The sequence below is a fragment of the Saccostrea echinata genome, unplaced genomic scaffold (genome assembly GCF_033153115.1).
Source record: "Saccostrea echinata isolate AGI-Se365-2 ecotype Australia unplaced genomic scaffold, CSIRO_AGI_Sech_v1 ptg000057l, whole genome shotgun sequence".
Lineage (NCBI taxonomy): Eukaryota > Metazoa > Mollusca > Bivalvia > Ostreida > Ostreidae > Saccostrea > Saccostrea echinata.
This window is the reverse complement of record NW_026889806.1, coordinates 6928667-6952043: the sequence shown is the minus strand read 5'-3', so window position 1 is coordinate 6952043 and position 23377 is coordinate 6928667. Positions and strand designations below refer to the sequence as shown.

Sequence of the window (23377 nt, the reverse complement as noted above, 5' to 3'; positions counted from 1 at the left end):
AAAAGTAGATATTTGAGGAAAGTAGATATTTGTCTGACCTTGAAATAGAAATAATTTTTATTCAGAAGAACAAAGTGAGGGAGAATTTAAAGGTAAGTGAATGTATGTTCAAGCCCCATTAGTTCAAATCAGTAATTTGAAAAAAAAAAAAAAAAATACACCACTTGTTTTCCTTAAATGTTTTCTTTCTCAAGGTGCAATTTTTTCAAATATAGTATCTGTTACGTAAAACTGAAGATCTTGTCAAAAGAAACATTGGCACAGACAGACATCCTACATATGTGCAAACATCACTTCATGTTTAACTTTGCTGACACAGACAATATGGTCACTATTTTCACTTCTTTATAGCCTTTATTTATTCAAAATGACATCATACAACAAATTTGGAATGTTGTTTATACTAAAACTAGCCTTTCTATGATTCTTTACCCTGAATTTCTGGTAAGCAGTTATGTAGTTATGCACACAACCTTTTTATTAGATTTAGTTACAGTGTGGCAGGGGGTCATTGAAAATATAATACAAACATACATGTACTAAGGATACAAACAAGTAGGATACAAGAATAGGATACAGTCATTATTTGAAAAAGGGAGATAACCCATACATCAGTTACTCAGATCTGGTGATTTATGAGACAGGCTTTGGCAAAGAAAATTCCTGTTTAACAAACATTACAAAAATGGACATTTTATATAATATGACAATTTTGATTACCAATATGCTGGAAAAGCACTACATTAAAAGATCTAATTGAAAATAAAAATAACATAGGTACAGATAAATTATCTCTACCTGCGGTAAAATTATGTATGTAAATATTGCATTCTACTTGAGGTAATTTTTGTTGACTAAATAATGCTAAATATAATGATTAATATACAAAAAAAATAATGGAGCAGAATATACAGAACAGAGATAGTAAACTTAAGACTTAAAAATTTAAATGAAAATGTTAAGCACCAATCAATAATGTCTAGCAAAACTAGCTTGTAAAACCAGCTGTTGTACAGCCATAGTAGACCTTACAGTTTCCTGCCATGGTAATGACCAACAGGACTTAGCTGGACTTAACACCCTTGATCTTGTCATTTACTGGGTCATCAACAAGTTGGTTGTGAATGGTCATCAAGTCCTTGAAGTATCTGACGGTTTTGACTTTCAGTTCTAGCGTGGCATCCTCATCACAAACAAAAATAGAACGGGGATGCTGCTGGAAGGCGGAGACAGTCCACATGTGACACACCCCTTCCTCGATAGCTTTGTGGAGGGCCAGTGCCTTGTGTGCCCCCGTAATCAGAATCATGACCTATAAAATCAACAAGTAGCTACCAAGACACACAATCACTTTTTAATATTTTTTTGATATTCTACTGAAATAAAATTATTTAAACAAGCACTCCGAGAGTATTGCATAAGCAATACTTGTCCCCTACCAGCAAGTGTAATCTGCTTCCCCTTAAAAATTAAAAATGCCTTAATTCCGTCAAAAATCACTGAAGTGGAAGAAAATGCAAAACTGATCTATAACTCATCAAGGTACACTCACATACCAAAAAGCAGCTTAATATCTGCAAGAGTTTAGGAAAATAGTGTGGAAAACCAAGTGGGACAGACAGACAAAGGGACAGACAGACAGATGAGGAGAAAACTTAAGGTCCCCTCTGGTTTCACCGGTAGGGGACTAATTACTACTGTAACTTTACTAGCATCCTTGTGCAGATTCGGGGGCATTTATTTTTGGTCTGTCTTTCCCCAAAAACTTTAATCTTGCCCGTATCTTTTGAACAGTGGTGCTAGGGCTGTCATATTTCACATGTTTATTCCTTGTGAAAAGATCTTTCTTTGGGCACCATTTCTGACCTTATCATGACCTTGGAGTTTTAACTCCTTTTAAAAAAAACAGGTCACCAACTCTGTTTTATATCTTCAAGTTTACAACTTTAGGTACAGACCCTATTGAATACCTTTCGGTATCCACACGTGAGAATCTTCCACAATTTTAACCTCAAGGTGTTGGTCTCCAGTTTTTTTTTGTTTTCCTTTTAAAAACTTTAACCTTGGCCATACCATTCTAGGGCTTTCATATTTCATATTTTGTATATTCTTTGTGGCTAGATATTTCTCTGGGTAACAATATTTTTGACCTCATGACCTTGACCTTGGATTTGATTTACTTTTGAAAAACTTTAACCTTTGCCTTAACTTCTGAACTGCTAGAGCTAGCACTTTCAAATTTCACATGTGTATACCTTTTGACAAGACCTGTCTTTGGGTTGTAACATTTTTGACCTCTTGACCTTGATGTTTAACCTACATTTGGAAAACTTTAACCATGGCCATGAGCTGCCATATGGGGGCATCAGTGTTTCACAAAGAAATCTTGTTCATTCATGTTTTAAAAACCATGCTGACACCCAGGACCAGGATTGGAAAATAAAAAGGGGTCAAAAGTGTTACAAAAAAATACAGATAATCGCGTTATCTCGACCTCAATGGGACCAAGAAAAGGGGTCAAAAGTGTTACAAAAAAATACAGTCAAACCTCATTATCTTGAACTCAATGTGACTGAGAAAAAACTTACAAGATATCAGAAGATTCGAGATATCCAGGGTAAAAAATTAAAGAATAAGGTTTTGGGACTTCTCTTCAACATATCCATGGTGTTCGAGATGACAGTGTTTAACATACTGAAGTTCAATGGTATATACATAAGGCAACATTTTTATTCTTTCTTTCTCAAAAGCTCTAAATTGTCAAACTTTAATCAAGAATCTTCATATAAAGTCAATCCAAGTTTGTTGAAACCATGCCACTGGAAGCAAAGATAAGGTCACAAGGGGCCAAAGTTTTACCTTGAGATTTACTGTAAAAAATATTCTGACTATTTTTGGAGTGAAACTGTCCTGTGTTTATAATCATTAGTATTATACTTACCTCCCTAGCATCCATTACTGTACCCACACCCACTGTGAGGGCCTGGCGGGGGACCTTAGACATGTCACCATCAAAGAAGCGAGCGTTAGCCATGATAGTGTCCTTATTGAGGGTCTTAATCCTGGTTCTGGACACAAGACTGGACCCAGGCTCATTGAAGGCAATGTGACCATCTGGCCCAATTCCTGAAATACACACAGAACTCTTTGAGTTACATAGAGAAAGGATTAATTTAGGATCTAAACAGGGAGTTACTAGACTTAAAAGAATCCATAAAAACAATAAAAATGCTGTGACTACAAAATAAAATTAAAGACTGTTCCTAAAGAATTAGTCTCTCCTGTAATACTCACTTTCTGCAAACAACTCAATATCTCCTGTAATACTCACTCCCTACAAACAACTGAATATCTCCAGTAATACTCACTCCCTACAAACAACTCATTATCTTCTGTAATACTCACTCCCTACAAACATCTCAATATCTCCTGTAATACTCACTGCCTACAAACAACTCATTATCTTCTGTAATACTCACTCCCTACAAACAACTCAATATCTCCTGTAATACTCACTGCCTACAAACAACTCAATATCTCCTGTAATACTCACTGCCTACAAACAACTGAATATCTCCAGTAATACTCACTCCCTACAAACAACTCATTATCTTCTGTAATACTCACTCCCTACAAACATCTCAATATCTTCTATAATACTCACTCCCTAATAACAATTTAATATCTCCTGTAATACTCACTCCCTACAAAAAACTCAATATTTCCTGTAATACTCACTCCCTACAAACAACTCAGTATCTCCTGTAATTCTCACTCCCTATAAACAACTCAATATCTCCTGTAATACTCACTCCCTACAAACAACTCAGTATCTCCTGTAATTCTCACTCCCTGTAAACAACTCAATATTTCCTTTAATACTCACTACCTACAAAACAACTCAATACTCCTGTAATACTCACTCCCTATGAACAACTCAATATCTCCTGTAATACTCACTCCCTACAAACAACTCAATATCTCCTGTAATACTCACTCCCTACCAACAACTCAATAACTCCTGTAATACTCACTCCCTACAAACAACTCAATATCTCCTGTAATACTCACTCCCTACAAACAACTCAATATCTCCTGTAATACTCACTCCCTACAAACAACTCAATATCTCCTGTAATACTCACTCCCTACAAACAACTCAATATCTCCTGTAATACTCACTCCCTACCAACAACTCAATAACTCCTGTAATACTCACTAACTACAAACAACTCAATATCTCCTGTAATACTCACTACCTACAAACAACTCAATATCTCCTGTAATACTCACTCCCTATAAACAACTCAATATCTCCTTACTACTCATCCCCTACAAACAACTCAATATCTCCAGTAATACTCACCCCCTACAAACAACTCAACATCTCCTGTAATACTCACCCCCTACAAACAACTCAGTATCTCCTGCAATTTTCACTCCCTATAAACAACTCAATATCTCCTGTAATACTCACTTCCTACAAACAACTCAATATCTGCTGTAATACTCACTACCTTCAAACAACTCAATATCTGCTGTAATACTCACTCCCTACAAACAACTCAATATCTCCTGTAATACTCACTCCCTATGAACAACTCAATATCTACTGTAACACTCACTTCATACAAACAACTCAATATCTTCTATAATACTCACTACATACAAACAACTCAACATCTCCTGTAATACTCACCCCCTACAAACAACTCAGTATCTTTAGTAATACTCACCCCCTACAAACAACTCAATATCTACTGTAATACTCACCCCCTACAAACAACTCAATATCTACTGTAATACTCACCCCCTACAAACAACTCAATATCTTTAGTAATACTCACCCCCTACAAACAACTCAATATCTTTAGTAATACTCACCCCCTACAAACAACTCAGTATCTTTAGTAATACTCACCCCCTACAAACAACTCAATATCTACTGTAATACTCACCCCCTACAAACAACTCAATATCTACTGTAATACTCACCCCCTACAAACAACTCAATATCTTTAGTAATACTCACCCCCTACAAACAACTCAACATCTCCTGTAATACTCACCCCCTACAAACAACTCAATATATTTAGTAATACTCACCCCCTACAAACAACTCAACACCTCCTGTAACACTCACTTCTTACAAACAACTCAACATCTCCTGTAATACTCATTCCCTACAAACAAGTATCTACTGTAATACATGTACTCACTCTCTACAAACAAATCAGTACCTTTCATAATACCACCCCCTACAAACAACTCATAGTCCCCTGTAATACATGAACTCCTTTCCTCAAATAACAAAAAACTTCCAGCATCACTTACCCCCAACAAACAATTCAATGCCTCCTGACTCTGCAATCTTCCTCTCAAAATCATCGCATTCCTTCATGACGTCTGGGGCATTGCCGTCCAGAATGTGGGCGTTTTCTGGCTGGATGTCGATGTGTTTAAAGAAATTGGTCCACATGAAGGAATGATAACTCTCTGGGTGATCTCTTGGAAGTCCTTCAAAAAATCAATACAAATTTATATATCTTCCTACAAGAAAACAACCTAATTGTTAAACATAACTCTTCTTCAGCTTTAGAGATAGCTAATCCCAGTAAATGTCATTCATAGAGATTTAACGTACCAACATATTCATCCATGTTGAACGTCTTGACGTACTTGAAACTCAGGGCCCCAGCTTTGTGGAATTCTATCAGTTTTTTGTATGTCCCTAGTGGTGTGCTTCCTAAAAGTAATGATCATTAAACAGTTCAAAAATTCTGTGGAAAGATTACCTAAAATCTAATGCTGTACTACTCTATAATCATGTACATGTATGTAAGTAGGTCCCTTATGTAGTTCATACTTTGAAATGAATTATTTAGTTGACCTTAAAATGACATAAATTGGTACAGTATTAGCTAGGAATATAAAAATGATCTACAATGTATTTGCTAGTGCATCAATTTTCAGGAATAGAAACATATTTCAGAAATTAAAAAATTTTCACCATCTTCATTTCCAAAATTTCCACTCAACTGAAGGCTTCCATTTCAGGAGATGACATTCAGTCAAGGGACATATAATTATTCACCACTTCTGCGCAAATCGAGTCATGTTTTCTCACATGTTCGATAAAGTAGGGCTGAGTGCTATTATTAGACAAAAGATTTTTCCCTTCTATTTTTATCTTTGTGTTGTAATACTAAAATTTATGATGTATACACAATATTTTTGTCGTCTGCTGACTCTGCTTTATTGTTTGTCGATAAATTTATGTAAAAACAACATGGGTCAGAAGGGGAAAGATTAGATAATCTGTCAGAAGTATGGTTGTAAAAGCATATAAAGAGAACAGAAATACATCAGAATTGGAGAGAATATTAAGAATTCCTAGGTCTACAATACATATTATCATGAATAAGTTTGCTGAAATGGAACAGGTAGAAAATCGACGGGGAAGGGGAAGGAAGAAAGTGTTTACAGACAGAGAAAAAAACAAACTTTCACGTGTAGTTTAAGAAAACAGACGAGGACATTACAGGTATTATAAATGAGGGAAACAATCATAGATTTTGTACTAGAACTATAAAAAGAAAAATTCAAGAGCTGGGATACAAACGGAGGGTTGCCAAGAAAAAAGTCGTTATTTGCGAAGCCAACAAAAAAGCTCGCTGTAAGTGGTGCAAGGAGAGAAGAAATTGGACTGTTGATCGTGAATGGAATAAATGGGTGTTTAGTGATGGATGCCAGATAGTTATTGGAAAAAAATAAGAAAGTTTATATATGGAGAAAAGACGAGGAAAAATACATTGCGCAGCTAGCGTGTCTGCCATCTCGACGACACCTGAGTATCATGATCTGGGGTTTTGTGTGTATAAAAGGAATAGGAACATTAACTTATGTAGAAAGTAACATAAATGCAAGAAAATATATTGAGATATTAGACAACAACCTTTGGCCCGTTTTAGCCAGACATTTTCCAGATAACCAGTATGTATTTATGGACAACAACGATCCTGTTCATAGAGCACATATAGTAAAAGAATACATCGTCAATAACAACAAAACTACAACATCATGGCCTGCCCAGTCTCCTGACCTCAATATTATCGAGAACATTTGGTTAACAATAAAAAGAACATTGGAAACCCGTGCCTAATTCATTAACACAAAAGATCAGCTTATGGCGGAAATTCAGACTGCCTGGAAAAATGTACCAATCTCCTATATTGAGGACCTGTATAAGACAATTCCTGGCAGACTAAATGAAGTATTAAAGATGAAAGGCAGCTTAACAAAATACTGAGGTAAGATAAGCATTTATTAATTGTTTAACAGATCCTAAATATCAAGGTGTGCTATGTAAAAAATATGGTGGCCATTTTGAAGTGGCGAATAATTATGTCCCTTGACTGTACAATCTCAATTCATGGTCTCTGATTTATCCATAAGATTAATTAAGAAATCTAGATTTATATCAGTAACACTATAAAGTACAATACTGGAACTTTATTATATACGTCTTAGTAACATTGTTTTGTGCAGGTTATCGAAAAATAACCTTTAGTAACATTGTAAGTTCTGATTATTGGGACATCATGCATGAGATTTAGTTGGGGGGGGGGGGGGGGGGATGAATCCCCCACCCACCCCACCCCCTGTGATTTTCAAAGCTTTCAAATTAGTAAAGTCAGGAAAATATGACCTTGGACAACCCCTTGGAAAAATTTTCTAGATGTGAGCATGGACACAACTATGCTTTAACATTGAATGTTCTGATTATTAGGCCATAACTATGTTTCAGTAACACTGTAAAGTAACAGACTACATGAATATGTCTGTATCACCTGTCGGTAGACCCAGTGTGAAGAAGTTGTCAGGTCCAGGGTTGAAGTCTAGGATCCTCCTTTTGATGTACTTGGCTGCCCATTCACTGACCTTGACATAGTTGTCTAGAATCGCTAACTTCATCTGTGTCAGAGACATAACCATATAAAATATCATTAAAAAATAAGATCATGTTTAGAAAATTCATTTTTTAACCCTTTAAATATTTACCCAATGCAGACATAATGGATGTCATCATTATTATTGTATTTTTTAAAATTATATATTGTCATTAAATAACAATTACACAAAAATAGCATATACCGTTTGAGTTTTGACTTCGATTCAATAAGTATCACTTCTTTAATTCTATTCTTTGTCACAGGACGTTGAGTGGAGACCAAACAGCTGATATTAACGTAAACTGGTCGGTATTATTACGACTTCTAAGGTTATCTAAAATATTCAATGTACAATGGCATTGGGTCTACTTCAGTAAAACGTATACCTATTAAAAATTCCTCAATAAAAAAAGAATCTTAATTTCAATGGACATATTTTTAAACATCAATAACTAACTTTGATTGTGTTGTCGTGAACGTAAAGTGAAAGTAGCGACCCACTTGTATTACGATGGCTACTAGAATTTGCAGACAGTTTGTCCGTACCACTGTTAACTTTGTTTCTAGGAAAAAGCACGTTTTAAGAATTGATCAAGCACTGGAAAGTAAATTTCTACCCAAATACAATATAAAAGGCTTAAATTTCAACAAGTGGGGGTTATATTTAGTCCGATATATCGGTGCTAGGAGTAGGGGCAGATTAAAACACGTGTTTGGGACCGGTTCTCTTCTATGTGTTGTCGCATACTGTTATAATGGATCAAGAAATAGTGAGTAAAAATGACAATTTGTTATGTGAAAGATGGAGCAATGATTGATATAAGATAGAATAATGATGACATTTATTATTTTTGTTGCATCATCAATTAATAAGCTTCAACGTTAGAGCAGAAAAAAGAATGTTCGCGAACATTCATGAATAATATGTGAATTGAAACTTAGCTAAGGTTTTGCCAAAGGTCAAGATGTTCAAATTTTTGTTTTTTTACAATAGCTCCAAAACGATGTAATGTATAAAGTTAAAACTTTTACAGTTTATAAATATATATCATTGATTAACTGATAGAAAGTATCACTTAAAAACAAATATTTAAAAAAAATATTTTTTAAGAAAAAAAATTCCAAAAATTTGCATATTTAAAAAAAAAGCACCTGCTTAAGTCTGTACTTTTAGTGAAAACCATCATTGAAGAAATAATATATGTATATCAATGAAGGGCAAGTTGGACGTGAATGGTCTCTGAAAGGCTGTTATTGAAAGCATGGCATGTATAAAGACAAGACCCCTATAAAATCCACCATTTGCAATGTACTTTCGATTTCAAATCTTAACATTTAGACAAAATAAACATTGAAAACAACTTTCCAGAGGCTATCGAAGTCCAACTTGCCTTCATTGATAAATTAACATATATTGTTTCTGCAATGATGGCTTTCACTAAAAGTACGGAATTAATTAGGTGTATTTTTTAAAAAATATATGCATTTTTTAAAAAGAATTTTTCTCGATAAATACTTTCTTTTAAGTATTTGTTATCAAGTGATACTTTCTATCTGTTAATCAAGTGATACTTTCCATCTGTTAAAATGCACATTGATTGTTATTATAGATTGTATGCATGTATGAGACATATGTTATCCTCTAATCATCAAATGTCAAAATTAAATGTTATTTCTCAGGTGCAGCTCAACTTCTTTCAAGTGCAAGGAGGAAAGATTATACAGAGGTGGAAAGGTACAAACTGAACTTTATATCATACATCTGTTGATCACAAGCATTTACCACAGATCATGGAAAGTCACCAGTCAATTCAACAAAAGTATCAAAGATCATTGGCTTTATTTATTTTTTTCCAGGCTCATAAAAAGTGGGATGGATGTTAATTCCAGGCATCAGCTGGGGTGGACAGCACTACATGTGGCATCTATCAATCATGACTCTAGGTAATAGCTACAAGCAAAACAGGTCTTAAATTATTCTCATATTAAGAGGTAAAAAAAAAACAAAATTTCCTACTGAGTTATCATCTCACCCCCCCCCCCCCCCCCCCCCCCCCAAAGAGTCTGTACATGTCAGATGTCTAACTCTGTGACATCCAAATATTTGAAGCACCTTTCAGACATTATACCTAACTTCTCATTTAACTTAAATAACTCTATGACAGAGGATCTACTACCCAGGTATATAGCTACATATAGTTTCTATGATGACTAATGACATTGTATAATTATTGGCATCAAGAAAAATTAAATATTAAACTTCCTTTGATAGACTTGTGGAATTACTGTTAAAGTTTGGAGCTGATCCAAACCTCGGAGATGAATATTCTACATTCTATTCAATGGCCAGAGAACATAGATTTGATCCTATGAGTGGTAAAATATATTTTTCTTATAGTTGAAGATGTGAAATCTTGAATTTGCCTTCAGTGTATATTTTAATGTAGATTTTGTTTTTAGCTCTACTGGTCAGAGACCAGAAGAGCTTATGCGATAGTAAGGTGTCCGGCGTCCGTCCGTCCATCTGTCTGTCTGTCTGTCTGTCCGTCTGTCTGTAAACAATTTTTCAAAACGCTACTCCTCCTACAGTTTTGGTCTGATTTCAATATAACTTGGCACACAAGTAGACTACACTAAGATACATAAATTAGTGCATCGGTTTTTGATTTCGATGAACGGTGTTGCCATGGTTACTAAAAATAGAAATTTCTGTGAAATTCCTTTAAAAATTACTCCTGCTACAGTTTTCATCTGATTTCAATCTAATTGGCACACAATTAGACTACACTACGTTATATAATAATGTATATCGGTTTTTGATTTCAGGGAATGGTGTTGCCATGGTTACTCAAAATAGAAATTTCTGTGAAATACTTTCAAAATGCTACTCCTCCTACAGTTTTTGTTTGATTTCAATAAAACTTGGCACAAAAGTAGACTACATTAAGATACATAATTCTTAATGTTTGCTGCATGTTGCAAAGTTTAATCCAAGTGCAACTTTTCTTTTGTTATAAGTACAGACCAGTAGAGCTACAGTCTCATCAGAGACTTCTGGTTAGATCTTACTTGTGCTATAGACTTCTCACTAAAAGTATTATAGAGGAAATGGAAGATTTTTCTCTTCTTTTTTTTTTTTTTTTTTGCCATTCTTATTGATAAAAAGTTAATGTCATGTTAAGAATGCCAAGCACTGCATTAAGAATGTCAAACTTGGTGTTTTGAAACCTTCCTTTTTCTGCAGTGTTGGAGGTCAGGGAAGAACAGTTCAATGACCGCCTCAGTCAGAGAGCCAACTTTAAAGGCTGCACACCTTTACATTATGCTGTCCTCATGGAGGATTTCGCTATTGTAAAAATGCTGCTAGATGCAGGTAAGAACCCTCAAAATTAAATGAATTGGAACTACAAAATAATCTATGTGGCCCAGAAGTTCAAGATTTATAAAAGCATGTTTCACAGCTGAGAGTGGTAAAAACATTATAAAAAGTTTAAAATATTCATTCATTATTCTATGCATAGAAATAGAAACTTTTTCATGATTTTTTTTATTGTACTTAGTAACTTATTTATGCTTGTAGGAGCAGATCCAACTCTTGAAAATGTTAATGGCCACAAACCGATAGACTACACCAAAAACCAATCACTGCAAAACCTTCTTAGAAATGCAGAGAGCAAGGTATGAGGATTATTTAATCTAGTAAATAAAGAAATTGAAACATGTACGAGGGGTGATCAAAAAGTTCGCGAACTATCTCAATATTTCCAAAACCACAATTCAGATCAGAATGAAGTTTGGCACATATATAGTCATACACATGTTCTATAAGTAACAGATGATAAATAATGTTTTGCCCCGTGTTTGTGACGTCACAAAGTGAAAATGATGTCAATATGTAGGTGACTTGTGACAAAAAATGGTTGACTCAGTCGTACTCGAGAAATGAACGGCTGTAAAGTTTAACGTTATATCTTGGAAATTCCTTTGCAGTAGAATATGATAATTTGTACAAGGTTTATGAAGGCAATAGACTTACCAGAAGTTCAATCATTAATAAGATTGATTATTTTAGTGAAGGCAGGGAGATGGTTAAAAATAATGTTTGTTCTGTTGCCCAACAAAAGCAAGCCGGGGAAAAGATGTGTCCGTAGTTGAGCAATTTGTTATAAAACATCGCCAAGTTACGATTAGAAAAATAGTTGAATATCTTAACAATAATGCAATTATTAAATCCCTGAAATATCATTTAATTTACACTTTAAACATATGAGATATGATAAAGAGAATGTGTCCATACTTTATCCACATTTAAAAAACGACGCTCCCAAGACAGAGGTCTCGGGTTGTTATGGTCACCATGTTAATTCTGGGAAGGAATATCCTTATCTACCTATCCTGTTGCTGAGATTTGGCAATTTCTGACAGATGGACTGTTCTTGTTATAAAAAATAACTTGCATGGTAAGAAATATAAGACTCGGAAATTTTTTAGCTTATGTGAACAGACTGCTACGAAGCATGTCACGTGACCACCTTGATCACGTGATTCGCACATGGGCAGAACAATGGCAGATGTGCATTAAAAATTGGAGAGGACTGTTTTAAAAAATAATAAACACTGAAACCTCATATCATTTCTTTTAAGGAAGTAATTCAATTAGTTCGCGAACTTTTTGATCACCCCTCGTATATTATATTGAGGTTTTGAATTATACTGTCACTATTTATTTTCATACAATGTGGTTTTTTTGTTTAGTTTTTGGAATTGAAAGAGAAGAGGGCTGCAGAAGAGAGAAGAAAGTTCCCCCTAGAACAGAGATTGAGGGAGCACATCATAGGGCAGGATGGGGCCATTAATATTGTAGCTGCTGGTAAGCATCCTAGGGATTGAGTTAACACAGCATAGGGCAGGATAGGGCCATTAATAAACACAGCATAGAACAGGATAGGGCCATTAATAAACACAGCATAGAGCAGGATAGGGCAATTAATAAACACAGCATAGAGCAGGATAGGGCCATTAATAAACACAGCATAGAGCAGGATAGGGTCATTAATAAACACAGCATAGAGCAGGATAGGGCCATTAATAAACACAGCATAGAGCAGGGTAGGGCCATTAATAAACACAGCATAGAGCAGGGTAGGGCCAGTAATAAACACAGCATAGAGCAGGGTAGGGCCATTAATAAACACAGCATAGAGTAGGATAGGGCCTTTAATAAACACAGCATAGAGCAGGGTAGGGCCATTAATAAACACAGCATAGAGCAGGGTAGGGCCATTAATAAACACAGCATAGAGTAGGGTAGGGTCAGTAATAAACACAGCATAGAGCAGGGTAGGGTCATTAATAAACACAGCATAGAGCAGGATAGGGCCATTAATAAACATAGCATAGAGCAGGATAGGGCCATTAATAAACATAGCATAGAGCAGGATAGGGCCATTAATAAACATTAATAAATACAGCATAGAGCAGGATAGGGCCATTAATAAACACAGCATAGAGCAGGATAGGGCCATTAATAAACACAGCATAGAGCAGGATAGGGCCAGTAATAAACACAGCATAGAGCAGGGTACAGGGATAGACATTAACTTTCAGGTTGACTTGTCCTTTGGACAAGTCATCTCAAACTTTGACTTGTCCGAATGCAAAACTTGGTTGCCCCAAATTTGGAGAAAAAATTATTTATTACTTTAAATGTTATGATTAAAAAAAGTGTAACCAAATACACTACTGTATACTTGGCAAGTTGAACTACATGAAAAAAATTTCAATGCTGCGTTTTGTACATACATGTGTACCACTGTCAATGTCAATTTAACCTTTTAACACGTACACACTGCCATGCAGCAATAACCCTGTTTCCTTTTAATAAAATTCATATTTTCAAAATATTAATTTCAGTAGGATCTTTTTGTGAATCGTGATTTTCAAAGATAATTTTGAAGCAACGCCAAAGGAAGATAGTTGCTACGAAACATACACATCTTGATCGGGATACATTGTGTTACTTATATTCTTTGAGTGAATAAATAATCTAATTTCTAAATATGAAGTTATCATAGTTGTTAGACGTAGGGCGTATTTACCATGAAAGAAAAATGGTCGCCCGCCTGGCGCAGTGATTAGAGCGTTTGCTCTAGAGTCGTGGAGTAAGGAGTTGATCCTTACGTCGCGGGTTCGAATCCCACTATGGGACGTGGAGACTGGTCCTTCAGATGAGACCATATAAACTGAGGCCCCGTGTCGCAGTAGGTGCTGGCACGAAAAAGATCCCTCACTGCTCAATGGCCCTGAGTGCCGAGTATAGGTCAAAATTTGCAGCTCTCCACCACCAAGTGGTGGCGTCTCCATATGAGTGAAAAATTCTCGAGAGGGACGTTAAACAATAAACAAACGAAAGAAAAATGAATAACGAACCCGATATTTAAGCAAGGAATTCTGAATGCAATTCAATGTCAGTCAGGTCCCTAGCGGAAATCAACTGTTGAATTTATCTTTTTATTTATAAATCAATGTAAACTAAAAAGAATATGTATATTTCTAGGAGAAACATTTACTTGCCCGATCGGACAAGGAAGTCGACAGTTTCACTTGCCCGAACTGAGAATTTGCTTGTCCCGGGCAATCGGACAACCGTTAATGTCGATCCCTGGGGTAGGGCCATTAATAAACACAGCATAGAGCAGGATAGGGCCATTAATACTGTTGCTGCTGGTAAGCTTCATAGGAAGGGACTGGATGAGCACATTATAGGACAGGATAGAGCCATTAATATTGTTGCTCGTGATAAGCATTATGTGCATGGAAAAGGGCATGATGAGACCATTAATAAATTAGCCCATGGAATAAATATCACAGAATCATAAAGGAACAGGTGGGAACTCATCATAGGGTAGGATCTCTGTTATTGTTTTGTAGCAATATGACGTAAGAAGAATGGCTACTGTATATATCTCTGTTATTGTTTTGTAGCAATATGACGTAAGAAGAATGGCTACTGTATATATGTCTGTTATTGTTTTGTAGCAATATGACGTAAGAAGAATGGCTACTGTATATATCTCTGTTATTGTTTTGTAGCAATAAGACGTAAGAAGAATGGCTACTGTATATATCTCTGTTATTGTTTTGTAGCAATAAGACGTAAGAAGAATGGCTACTGTATATATCTCTGTTATTGTTTTGTAGCAATAAGACGTAAGATGAATGGCTACTGTATATATCTCTGTTATTGTTTTGTAGCAATAAGACGTAAGAAGAATGGCTACTGTATATATCTCTGTTATTGTTTTGTAGCAATAAGACGTAAGAAGAATGGCTACTGTATATATCTCTGTTATTGTTTTGTAGCAATAAGACGTAAGAAGAATGGCTACTGTATATATCTCTGTTATTGTTTTGTAGCAATAAGACGTAAGAAGAATGGCTACTGTATATATCTCTGTTATTGTTTTGTAGCAATAAGACGTAAGAAGAATGGCTACTGTATATATCTCTGTTATTGTTTTGTAGCAATATGACATAAGAAGAATGGCTACTGTATATATCTCTGTTATTGTTTTGTAGCAATAAGACGTAAGGAGAATGGCTGGTATGATGAAGACCATCCCCTGGTCTTTCTTTTTCTGGGATCCTCTGGAATTGGTAAGTTTTCTGGTATCCTCTGGAATTGGTTAGTTTTCTGAGTTTCTGTGGAATTGTAAGTTTTTCTGGGTTATTCTGGAATTGGTAAGTTTTCTGGTTTTTCTGGCATTGGTAAGTTTTCTGGGATCCTCTGGAATTGGTAAGTTTTCTGGGATCCTCTGGAGTTGGTAAGTTTTCTGGGATCCTCTGGAGTTGGTAAGTTTTCTGGGATACTCTGGAATTGGTAAGTTTTCTGGGTTTATCTGGAATTGGTTAGTTTTCTGAGTTTCTGTGGAATTGTAAGTTTTATTGGTTCTTCTGGAATTGGTAAGTTTTCTGGTTTTTCTGGCATTGGTAAGTTTTCTGGGATCCTCTGGAATTGGTAAGTTTTCTGGTTTTTCTGGCATTGGTAAGTTTTCTGGGATCTCTGGAATTGGTAAGTTTTCTGGGATCCTCTGGAATTGGTAAGTTTCAATTCATCTTAATCAAATATTATTCATTAAATTTAGCTTTGGTTAATAAGATAAATGTACCTTGAGTAATTGTACAGAAATATTCTAATCTGTTCTAAAATGGGTCATTTCCTATCTTTATACTCTGTCAAACAATCACTAAACTTTTCCATATGTTTTTTGGGGATTGTAGAAGCTCAAACTAAAGAGTTCCATTCTCATCCACTGTAGGTAAAACAGAGCTTGCCAAGCAGGTCGCCAAGTATCTTCATAAAGACATCAAAAAGGTTGAAAAAAAATCTTCTTTTTGTCCATATGCAACATTTTTATTGTGGAATTTTGAGTTTTTCTTGATTAACTTTAATTAATATTGAATCCTGTAAGATATACCTGTGTAATTTTCAGGGCTTTATAAGAATTGATATGTCAGAGTACCAGGAGAAACATGAGGTGAGTAGAAACTTCTCCTTGACTCAGACCTTTTTTTATCCCACAAACATTTGGGATGATAATCTAATTTTCAAAATGTTCATTTTAACTGAATCTGTATAAGAATGTGTAATGAATAACTATGACACAAGGAAAGTATATTTGCTTTGTAGTGAACAGTCACCTTTCGATGGTTATGTATGGCATTCAACAGAGAAATTGCAATTCATCATATATACTAGTAGCTGAAATTTATCTGTAATTTGTTATAATGTGGTAATTATTCTTCATTTTGTAGTACTAGGTGAAAAAGTAGGACTATCATATTGATTCATTTATGAGCATGTACATGTATTTTCTGTATGAACGTTCATTTATCTGTAAATATTTTTCCTTTACTTCTGTGCATCAAGATGCAAGCACTAAATGTCATCCTCTTTTATTCAGGTGGCTAAATTTATTGGCTCTCCCCCAGGATATGTTGGTCACGAGGACGGGGGACAACTCACCAAGAAATTAACAGAGTGTCCACAGGCAGTTGTTCTGTTTGATGAAGTGGAAAAGGCACACCCAGACGTACTGACTATCATGTTACAATTGTTTGATGAGGTAAGGACAGAGTGTTGTGGTTGTCGTTGTTGTCTGTTGTCTGATGGTGTTGTAGGTTGTTGAGGTGGAAAAGGCACACCCAGACGTTCTGACCATCATGCTACAACTGTTTGATGAGGTAAGGACAGAATGTTTTGGTTGTCTGTGTTGTTGTGTGATGGTGTAGTAGGTTGGTGAGGTGGAAAAGGCACACCCAGACGTTCTGACCATCATGTTACAACTGTTTGATGAGGTAAGGACAGAATGTTTTGGTTGTCTGTGTTGTTGTGTGATGGTGTAGTAGGTTGGTGAGGTTTACAACTGTTTGATGAGGTAAGGACAATGTTGTGGTTGTCTGTGTTGTCTGTGTTGTTGTCTGTTGTCTGATGATTCTGTAGGTTGGTAAAGTGAACAGGCACACCCAGACCATCATGTTACAGTATTACTCTCACGTTTGATGAAAGAAAAAAAGGGTTAATTTATTGATGCCATCCTTTTTATAAAGATGGATGAGGCAAGGTTGGAAAAATTGGCAGCAACTAGTGTATAACTATGTGTACTTTATATAGTGATAACATTTTATGTGCAATGTATGCTTGCCTGTTGTTTTGATTTTCAATATTGATGCTTTGTTTATTATATAAGAAAAACAAGTCATTAAAACTATGACTCAACCAGTATGATTATGAAATTGCAAATTATTTATTAAGATAATTTATAGCAATTTGTATGCCCCGCCATGAATATGGCCGGGGCATATAGTGTTTGTCATGTCCGTCTTCCGTCCTTCCGTCTGTCCTTCCGTCACACTTTGCATTTAGCTCTGTTCAAAGCTCAGTTTCAAAGAAACTATCCAACATATTTTTATCAAACTTCATATGCTGATAGATATTGATGAGAGCTATGCAACTGCATCAACATTTTTTGACCTTGACCTTTCCTTTGACCTTGACCTCACTTTTCTTGAATTAGTGTTTAGCCCATTTTAAGATACCATTCAAGATAGTGTTATTAAACTTCATATGCTGATAGATATTGATGAGAGCTATGCAACTGCATCAACATTTTTTGACCTGGCCTTTCCTTTGACCTTGACCTCACTTTTCTTGAATTAGTGTTTAGCCCATTTTAAGATACCATTCAAGTTAGTGTTATCAAACTTCATATGCTGATACATACTGATGAGAGCTATTCAACTGCATCAATATTTTTTTACCTTGACCTTTCCTTTGACCTTGACCTCACTTTTCTTAAATAAGTTTTTAGCTCAGTTTTAAAGATACCATTCAAGATAGTGTTATCAAACTTCATATGCTGATACATACTGATGAGAGCTATTCAACTGCATCAACATTTTTTGACCTTGACCTTTCCTTTGACCTTGACCTCACTTTTCTTAAATTAGTGTCAAACTTTATATGCTGATACATACTGATGAGAGCTATTCAACTGCATCAATATTTTTTGACTTTGACCTTTCCTTTGACCTTGACCTCACTTTTCTTTAATTAGTGTTTAGCTTCATTTTAAAACCATTCATAATATTTTTATCAAACTTCATATGCTAATACATACCGATGTAACCTTTCAACTGCATAAACAATTTTTTTTTTGACCTTGACCTATCATTTGACCTTGACCTCACTTTTCTTAAATTTGTGTCGAACTTCATATGCTGATACATACTAATGTAAGCTATTCAACTGCATCAGTATTTTTTCACCTTGACCTTTCCTTTGACCTTGACCTCACTTTTCTCAATTTGTGTTAAAATGTTGCATTACTAATATACCCTCGGCGGGGCATTCATGTCCTATGGACATATTTCTAGTTATAGAAATGAAATACTACATGTTAATGTTAATTTAAATTATGGTATTTATGTTAATTTAAATTATGGTATTTAATTTTTAGGGTCGACTGACAGATGGTAAAGGTAAAACTATTGACTGTAAGGACGCTATTTTTATCATGACCTCTAACCTGGCCAGTGAGGTCATCGCCAGTCATGCATTACAACTACGAGCAGAAGCAGCGGAATACAATAAACGGAAAGATGCAGAGACCCTGGGTAAAGTTCTCTAAAGACTGGAAAATGTTGTCTTTACATCTTATTTAAAAGAAATGACCTTTCCGTTATTAAATGTTGAGTGATAAATTGTTATAGACAGTGATACTTTTCCTTCTGCAAACAAAAAAAAAAATTATATACATGTACGAGCACTTATGTGCTCAATTACTGTAAATTACTGTAAATGTAATTTATTAAGCTTGTACGATATTTGGCGGAAATTGTTTTGTGAATAAGTTAGCGTAGATTTGATTTAGTGCATTTCTTAATGTTCTTATTTATGTGCAAGACATTTAGAGTTGTATTTGACTTACATACATTTACAGTATACAACTTTAAGAAAACAATGATATATGTGTATAATAATGATAAATGTGTATAATAATGATAAATGTGTATAATAATGATAAATGTGTATAATAATGATATACGGTACACATATGTTTAATAATTGTAGAGGAATTGGAGGCTGCGGAGAAAATTACTATATCTAGAAAATTTAAAGATGATGTTGTTCGACCAATTCTGAAGGTAAGCATGAATAACAGTAAACCTGTAGGACAGGAGAAATGAAAAATAAACTAGGACTTTAGTAAAGGTAATTCATGTTGTTTGTTTAGATGGCGTTCAAGAGAGATGAGTTTTTAGGGAGAATCAATGAGATTGTCTATTTCTTACCATTTTCCCGATCAGAATTGAGTAAACTAGTCACTAAAGAACTACAGTACTGGGCCGACCAGGTTTGTATTTTTATTGATTTTCCCACATTTTTATATTCATGTAAAACAAAAATTATGTGCACATGTCTACAGAAGAATCAGTTATTTTATCTCTAATGCAGATTAAGAATTTTGAAACACAAGTTTAAGATTTGTAGATCATCACAGTATTTTTTTTCAGGCAGAAAAGAAACACGACATAAAGTTATTATGGGACCACAATGTAGTGGATGTATTGGCTGATGGATATGATGTCCATTATGGAGCCCGCTCTATTAAATATGAGGTATGTTTACAGCACTGTAACATGGAGCCTCTCTATTTAATATGAGGTATGTTTACAGCATTGTAACACAGAGCCAGCTCCATTTAATTTGAGGTATGTTTACAGCACTGTAACACAGAGCCAGCTCCATTAAATATGAGGTATGTTTACAGCACTGTAACACAGAGCCTGCTTCATTAAATATGAGGTATGTTTACAGCACTGTAACACGGAGCCCACTCTATTAATTATGAGGTATGTTTACAGTGCTGTAACACAGAGCCCTCTCCATTAAATATCAGGTACCGGTATGTTTACAGCACTGTAACATTCGTCTGAAAGTGATCAGAAGGCACAAAAGCTTTTAAAGTATAGATTGGATACAAATTTGAATTAGAACAAATTCAAAACAAATAGAAACAATACATGTATATAAATACTGGGTAAATGGAATCCATGTTCACAACAGAAATTGTACCCAGGCAGATGTCTTGTATAAAAATTATTTCTAGTTACATTAAAACATGGTGAAATAGTTTCTATTGCATAAAATTATGATTCATAGTTATTGAAATAGTAACAGTTTATGAAATTGATTCTTATATGAAGATGTAAACCCGTCTTACTATTACCTTAGGTTGAGAGGCGCGTGGTGACCCAGTTAGCAATGGCTCACGAGAGACAGCTGATTGGAAAGGGGTGTGTGATTCGATTGTCAGCCTCTAATGCAGAAGATCTGACAAAAACTGACAAATCAACAGAGGATCCCCCTACGATTAAATTACAGCTGTTACAAAAAGGAAAGGGAGATAAATATGTAGACATTAACCTAAAAGGGGGAGATAATCCATTCACAGAGGGATTCAAATGAGACAGTTGTATATGACATAGGGCTTTTACACCCAATTAAGTGTGCTTGTTTCTTTATTTGTCTTTATAGTGTGCCTCAAATATCTTATGTATATGTTTTTTTTCTCTGGGAAAAAAACATTTGAATAAATGTGTTATGTCACATTTTCTACAAGATGAATGTTGAAATTAGTTTAAAAAATATTTTGCAGTATGGGCATGTCTACACTTTTATAACATAAATGATAGTGTTGTCAAATTAGACAATTTTTAGTATCCAGTTACTTGCTTATTTTCTGATCGGTGGTTTTCATTTAACCTCAACATCCTTGCCAAGGAAAAAATTGATTAGTAACTGTAATATATGTAAATTCTTTAAAATTTATATAGATGTTTTTTTTCTTTTAAAAACTTGGCAATCAAAATAAGTCATTAGATAAACTGTGAGAAACCAATCAAATTAAATCAATGGTTTTTATGAAACCCAAAGTCAAGACAAATGGTAAATGAAATTTGCAACACACATAAGTTTACATTTAATACAAAATAAGAAAATCTTTGTTTCCCTTATTTACTTTGTAAAATATCTAGATATCTGAGTAACAGAGTAGCATATTTACTAATCAATACTCACATTATTGGACGGTTAGCCGGTTACTCGATGACAACACTAATAAATTATAATCAAAAGCCTGAAAGGCTTCAATGACGTCGAAGAGGAAAAACAATTTCAAAAGATCATTTTGAATTTGAAGATAGCAATAAGTCAAGTGAGTGACTCAGGAAACGTAATAAAAAAATAGTTTTAAAAAATATCAAAATTACAGTCTAGGGCCTTATGTCATGGTCCGAATGGAGCAGGGTTCGAATTGACCAGACACCGTCGAATATGTTCATGTCTTTTCAGTCAGTTGAAGAACTATGAAGGATTTCATGAATTTATATAATATTTTTTTCTAATTGCCAATGTCAAAGCATTGTATTAGTGATTGCATCTAAACTACAACCAAGACTCTGTTCTGTTACAATTACGATCGAGTTACGATCGGGCGTGGTATACGGTATACCGGGAAATTGAGGAAATGGAGAAATACAGCAATACTGGTCAATATCATCGGTTTTTAGGATAGAGTTGGTTAGAAGATTGTATAAGTAAAGCTAAGATTTAGAAATTCAATCTTTTCAGTCTTGTAGTATTCGTGTTTATGTAATTTTGTAATTATTTTACCTCCTGTTGTGTTGTTTATGTTACACGGTTATCGTTCCGAAATGTTATTCATGTCATTCAACGCACCCTTTCTGTAGAAATTCATCCGCAACAACCATCACGTTTTTCTTGTGTGAGAATAAAACATAATATTGTTGTTTTGCAATAGAATTAATTGCAGATATAATTGATGCAGTTTTATTTTCAAGCTATTATTCATTTTGAGCGTTTTCAAAGAAATTGGTTTATAGCTATTGCTACTTTCTATTGCGGATGCATCGACTGACACATTCGGTCGCGTACATATCCGGTCACGATTTCAACTGGGCGCTTGCTAGATGACGTTCGAGCTCCAAGAGCTCGACGTCATAAAAATGGTGCTTATTAATATGTATACAGAAAGGCATTACCAAACATACTACTAGTTCATTCATTGAAATCTTTATTTTTTATGACGTTTACATAATTTGAATTATAGTTTCTTTAATGTTTTTAGGTCACCTGAGTCATTCAGGTGAATTAATGTTATCTATTATTGTGCATTGTCAATGAATTTTTTTTTTAATATTTTTAGCTTCTTCTTTGCAATGGCCATTTTCAACCAATTTTGGTTTGTAGCATTTATGGGTGAAAGGGAACAAAAGCATAAATTTTGGTGCTTTTGGTTTAGAGTATTAAAGATTCATTACTTTCTCTTTATTTTAAGATCTACCATGGTTTGTGACTGGATACAATTTTTATCAATCTTATGTGTTCTTCTAAAAGAAATCAGAAATTTGATTGTAAATGTTTGAAATATATAAGGATTTACATATCCATTTTGTAATTAACAGCTTACTAGTACAGTATATAATGTACACAGCATTAAAGTATGGTTGTATTTAGAACAGAAATTTGGTTTTGTTATTTACAATGCATGTCAGACCATAGACTTGTGATTTTGCTCAGTTGTACGATTTGTAGGTGTATAAATTGCTGATCCTCAAGATGGGATCCTTCTTAATCCTACAGACAAGGATGGTCTGGTGTCTAGTTATATTGAATGTTGATTTAAACAATGCTTGTACGATCAGCTGCTATTAAGGAATGCTGGGGGAATTGAGAAAAGGCAATAGGTGAACAATGTCGGATTTCCTGCAGGCCTAACTAAGATAATTTAAACAAGAGGCCATGGGCCACATCGCTCACCCGAGTAACTTTGGCCATGCTA

The 23377-nt window shown here is 34.8% G+C and overlaps 2 protein-coding genes across 2 annotated transcripts; one reads left to right on the top strand and one right to left on the bottom strand.

Moving 5' to 3' along the window:
* Positions 1-334: 334 nt before the first annotated feature.
* LOC133174396 (glucosamine-6-phosphate isomerase 2-like) lies at positions 335-8233 on the bottom strand. Its single transcript, XM_061309527.1, has 6 exons — positions 8155-8233; positions 7851-7974; positions 5645-5746; positions 5335-5517; positions 2942-3126; positions 335-1312 (listed from the first exon to the last, which is right to left on the bottom strand). Exons 2-6 carry the CDS (start codon positions 7972-7974, stop codon positions 1064-1066), a joined length of 843 nt encoding a protein of 280 aa, XP_061165511.1. The 5' UTR covers positions 8155-8233; the 3' UTR covers positions 335-1063.
* A 226-nt stretch (positions 8234-8459) lies between these two features.
* Positions 8460-21638, top strand: LOC133174395 (mitochondrial disaggregase-like). The gene is made up of 17 exons (XM_061309526.1): positions 8460-8722; positions 9633-9687; positions 9810-9896; positions 10225-10328; positions 11197-11325; positions 11533-11630; positions 12708-12822; positions 15531-15608; positions 16271-16326; positions 16445-16489; positions 16916-17023; positions 17256-17309; positions 18971-19127; positions 19585-19658; positions 19748-19867; positions 20028-20132; positions 20749-21638. Exons 1-17 carry the CDS (start codon positions 8464-8466, stop codon positions 20980-20982), a joined length of 1878 nt encoding a protein of 625 aa, XP_061165510.1. The 5' UTR covers positions 8460-8463; the 3' UTR covers positions 20983-21638.
* Positions 21639-23377: the final 1739 nt, after the last annotated feature.

Coding starts and splice junctions, on each gene's coding strand:
- LOC133174395 (XM_061309526.1), top strand. CDS start 8,464: ATGGCTACTAGAATTTGCAGACAGTTTGTCCGTACCACTGTTAACTTT. Junction 9,688..9,809: donor GATTATACAGAGGTGGAAAG/GTACAAACTGAA, acceptor ATTTTTTTCCAG/GCTCATAAAAAGTGGGATGG. Junction 16,490..16,915: donor AGTACCAGGAGAAACATGAG/GTGAGTAGAAAC, acceptor TCTTTTATTCAG/GTGGCTAAATTTATTGGCTC.
- LOC133174396 (XM_061309527.1), bottom strand. CDS start 7,974: ATGAAGTTAGCGATTCTAGACAACTATGTCAAGGTCAGTGAATGGGCA. Junction 3,127..5,334: donor CATTGAATTGTTTGTTGGGG/GTAAGTGATGCT, acceptor TGTGTATTTCAG/GAATTGGGCCAGATGGTCAC. Junction 1,313..2,941: donor CAGTAATGGATGCTAGGGAG/GTAAGTATAATA, acceptor TTGATTTTATAG/GTCATGATTCTGATTACGGG.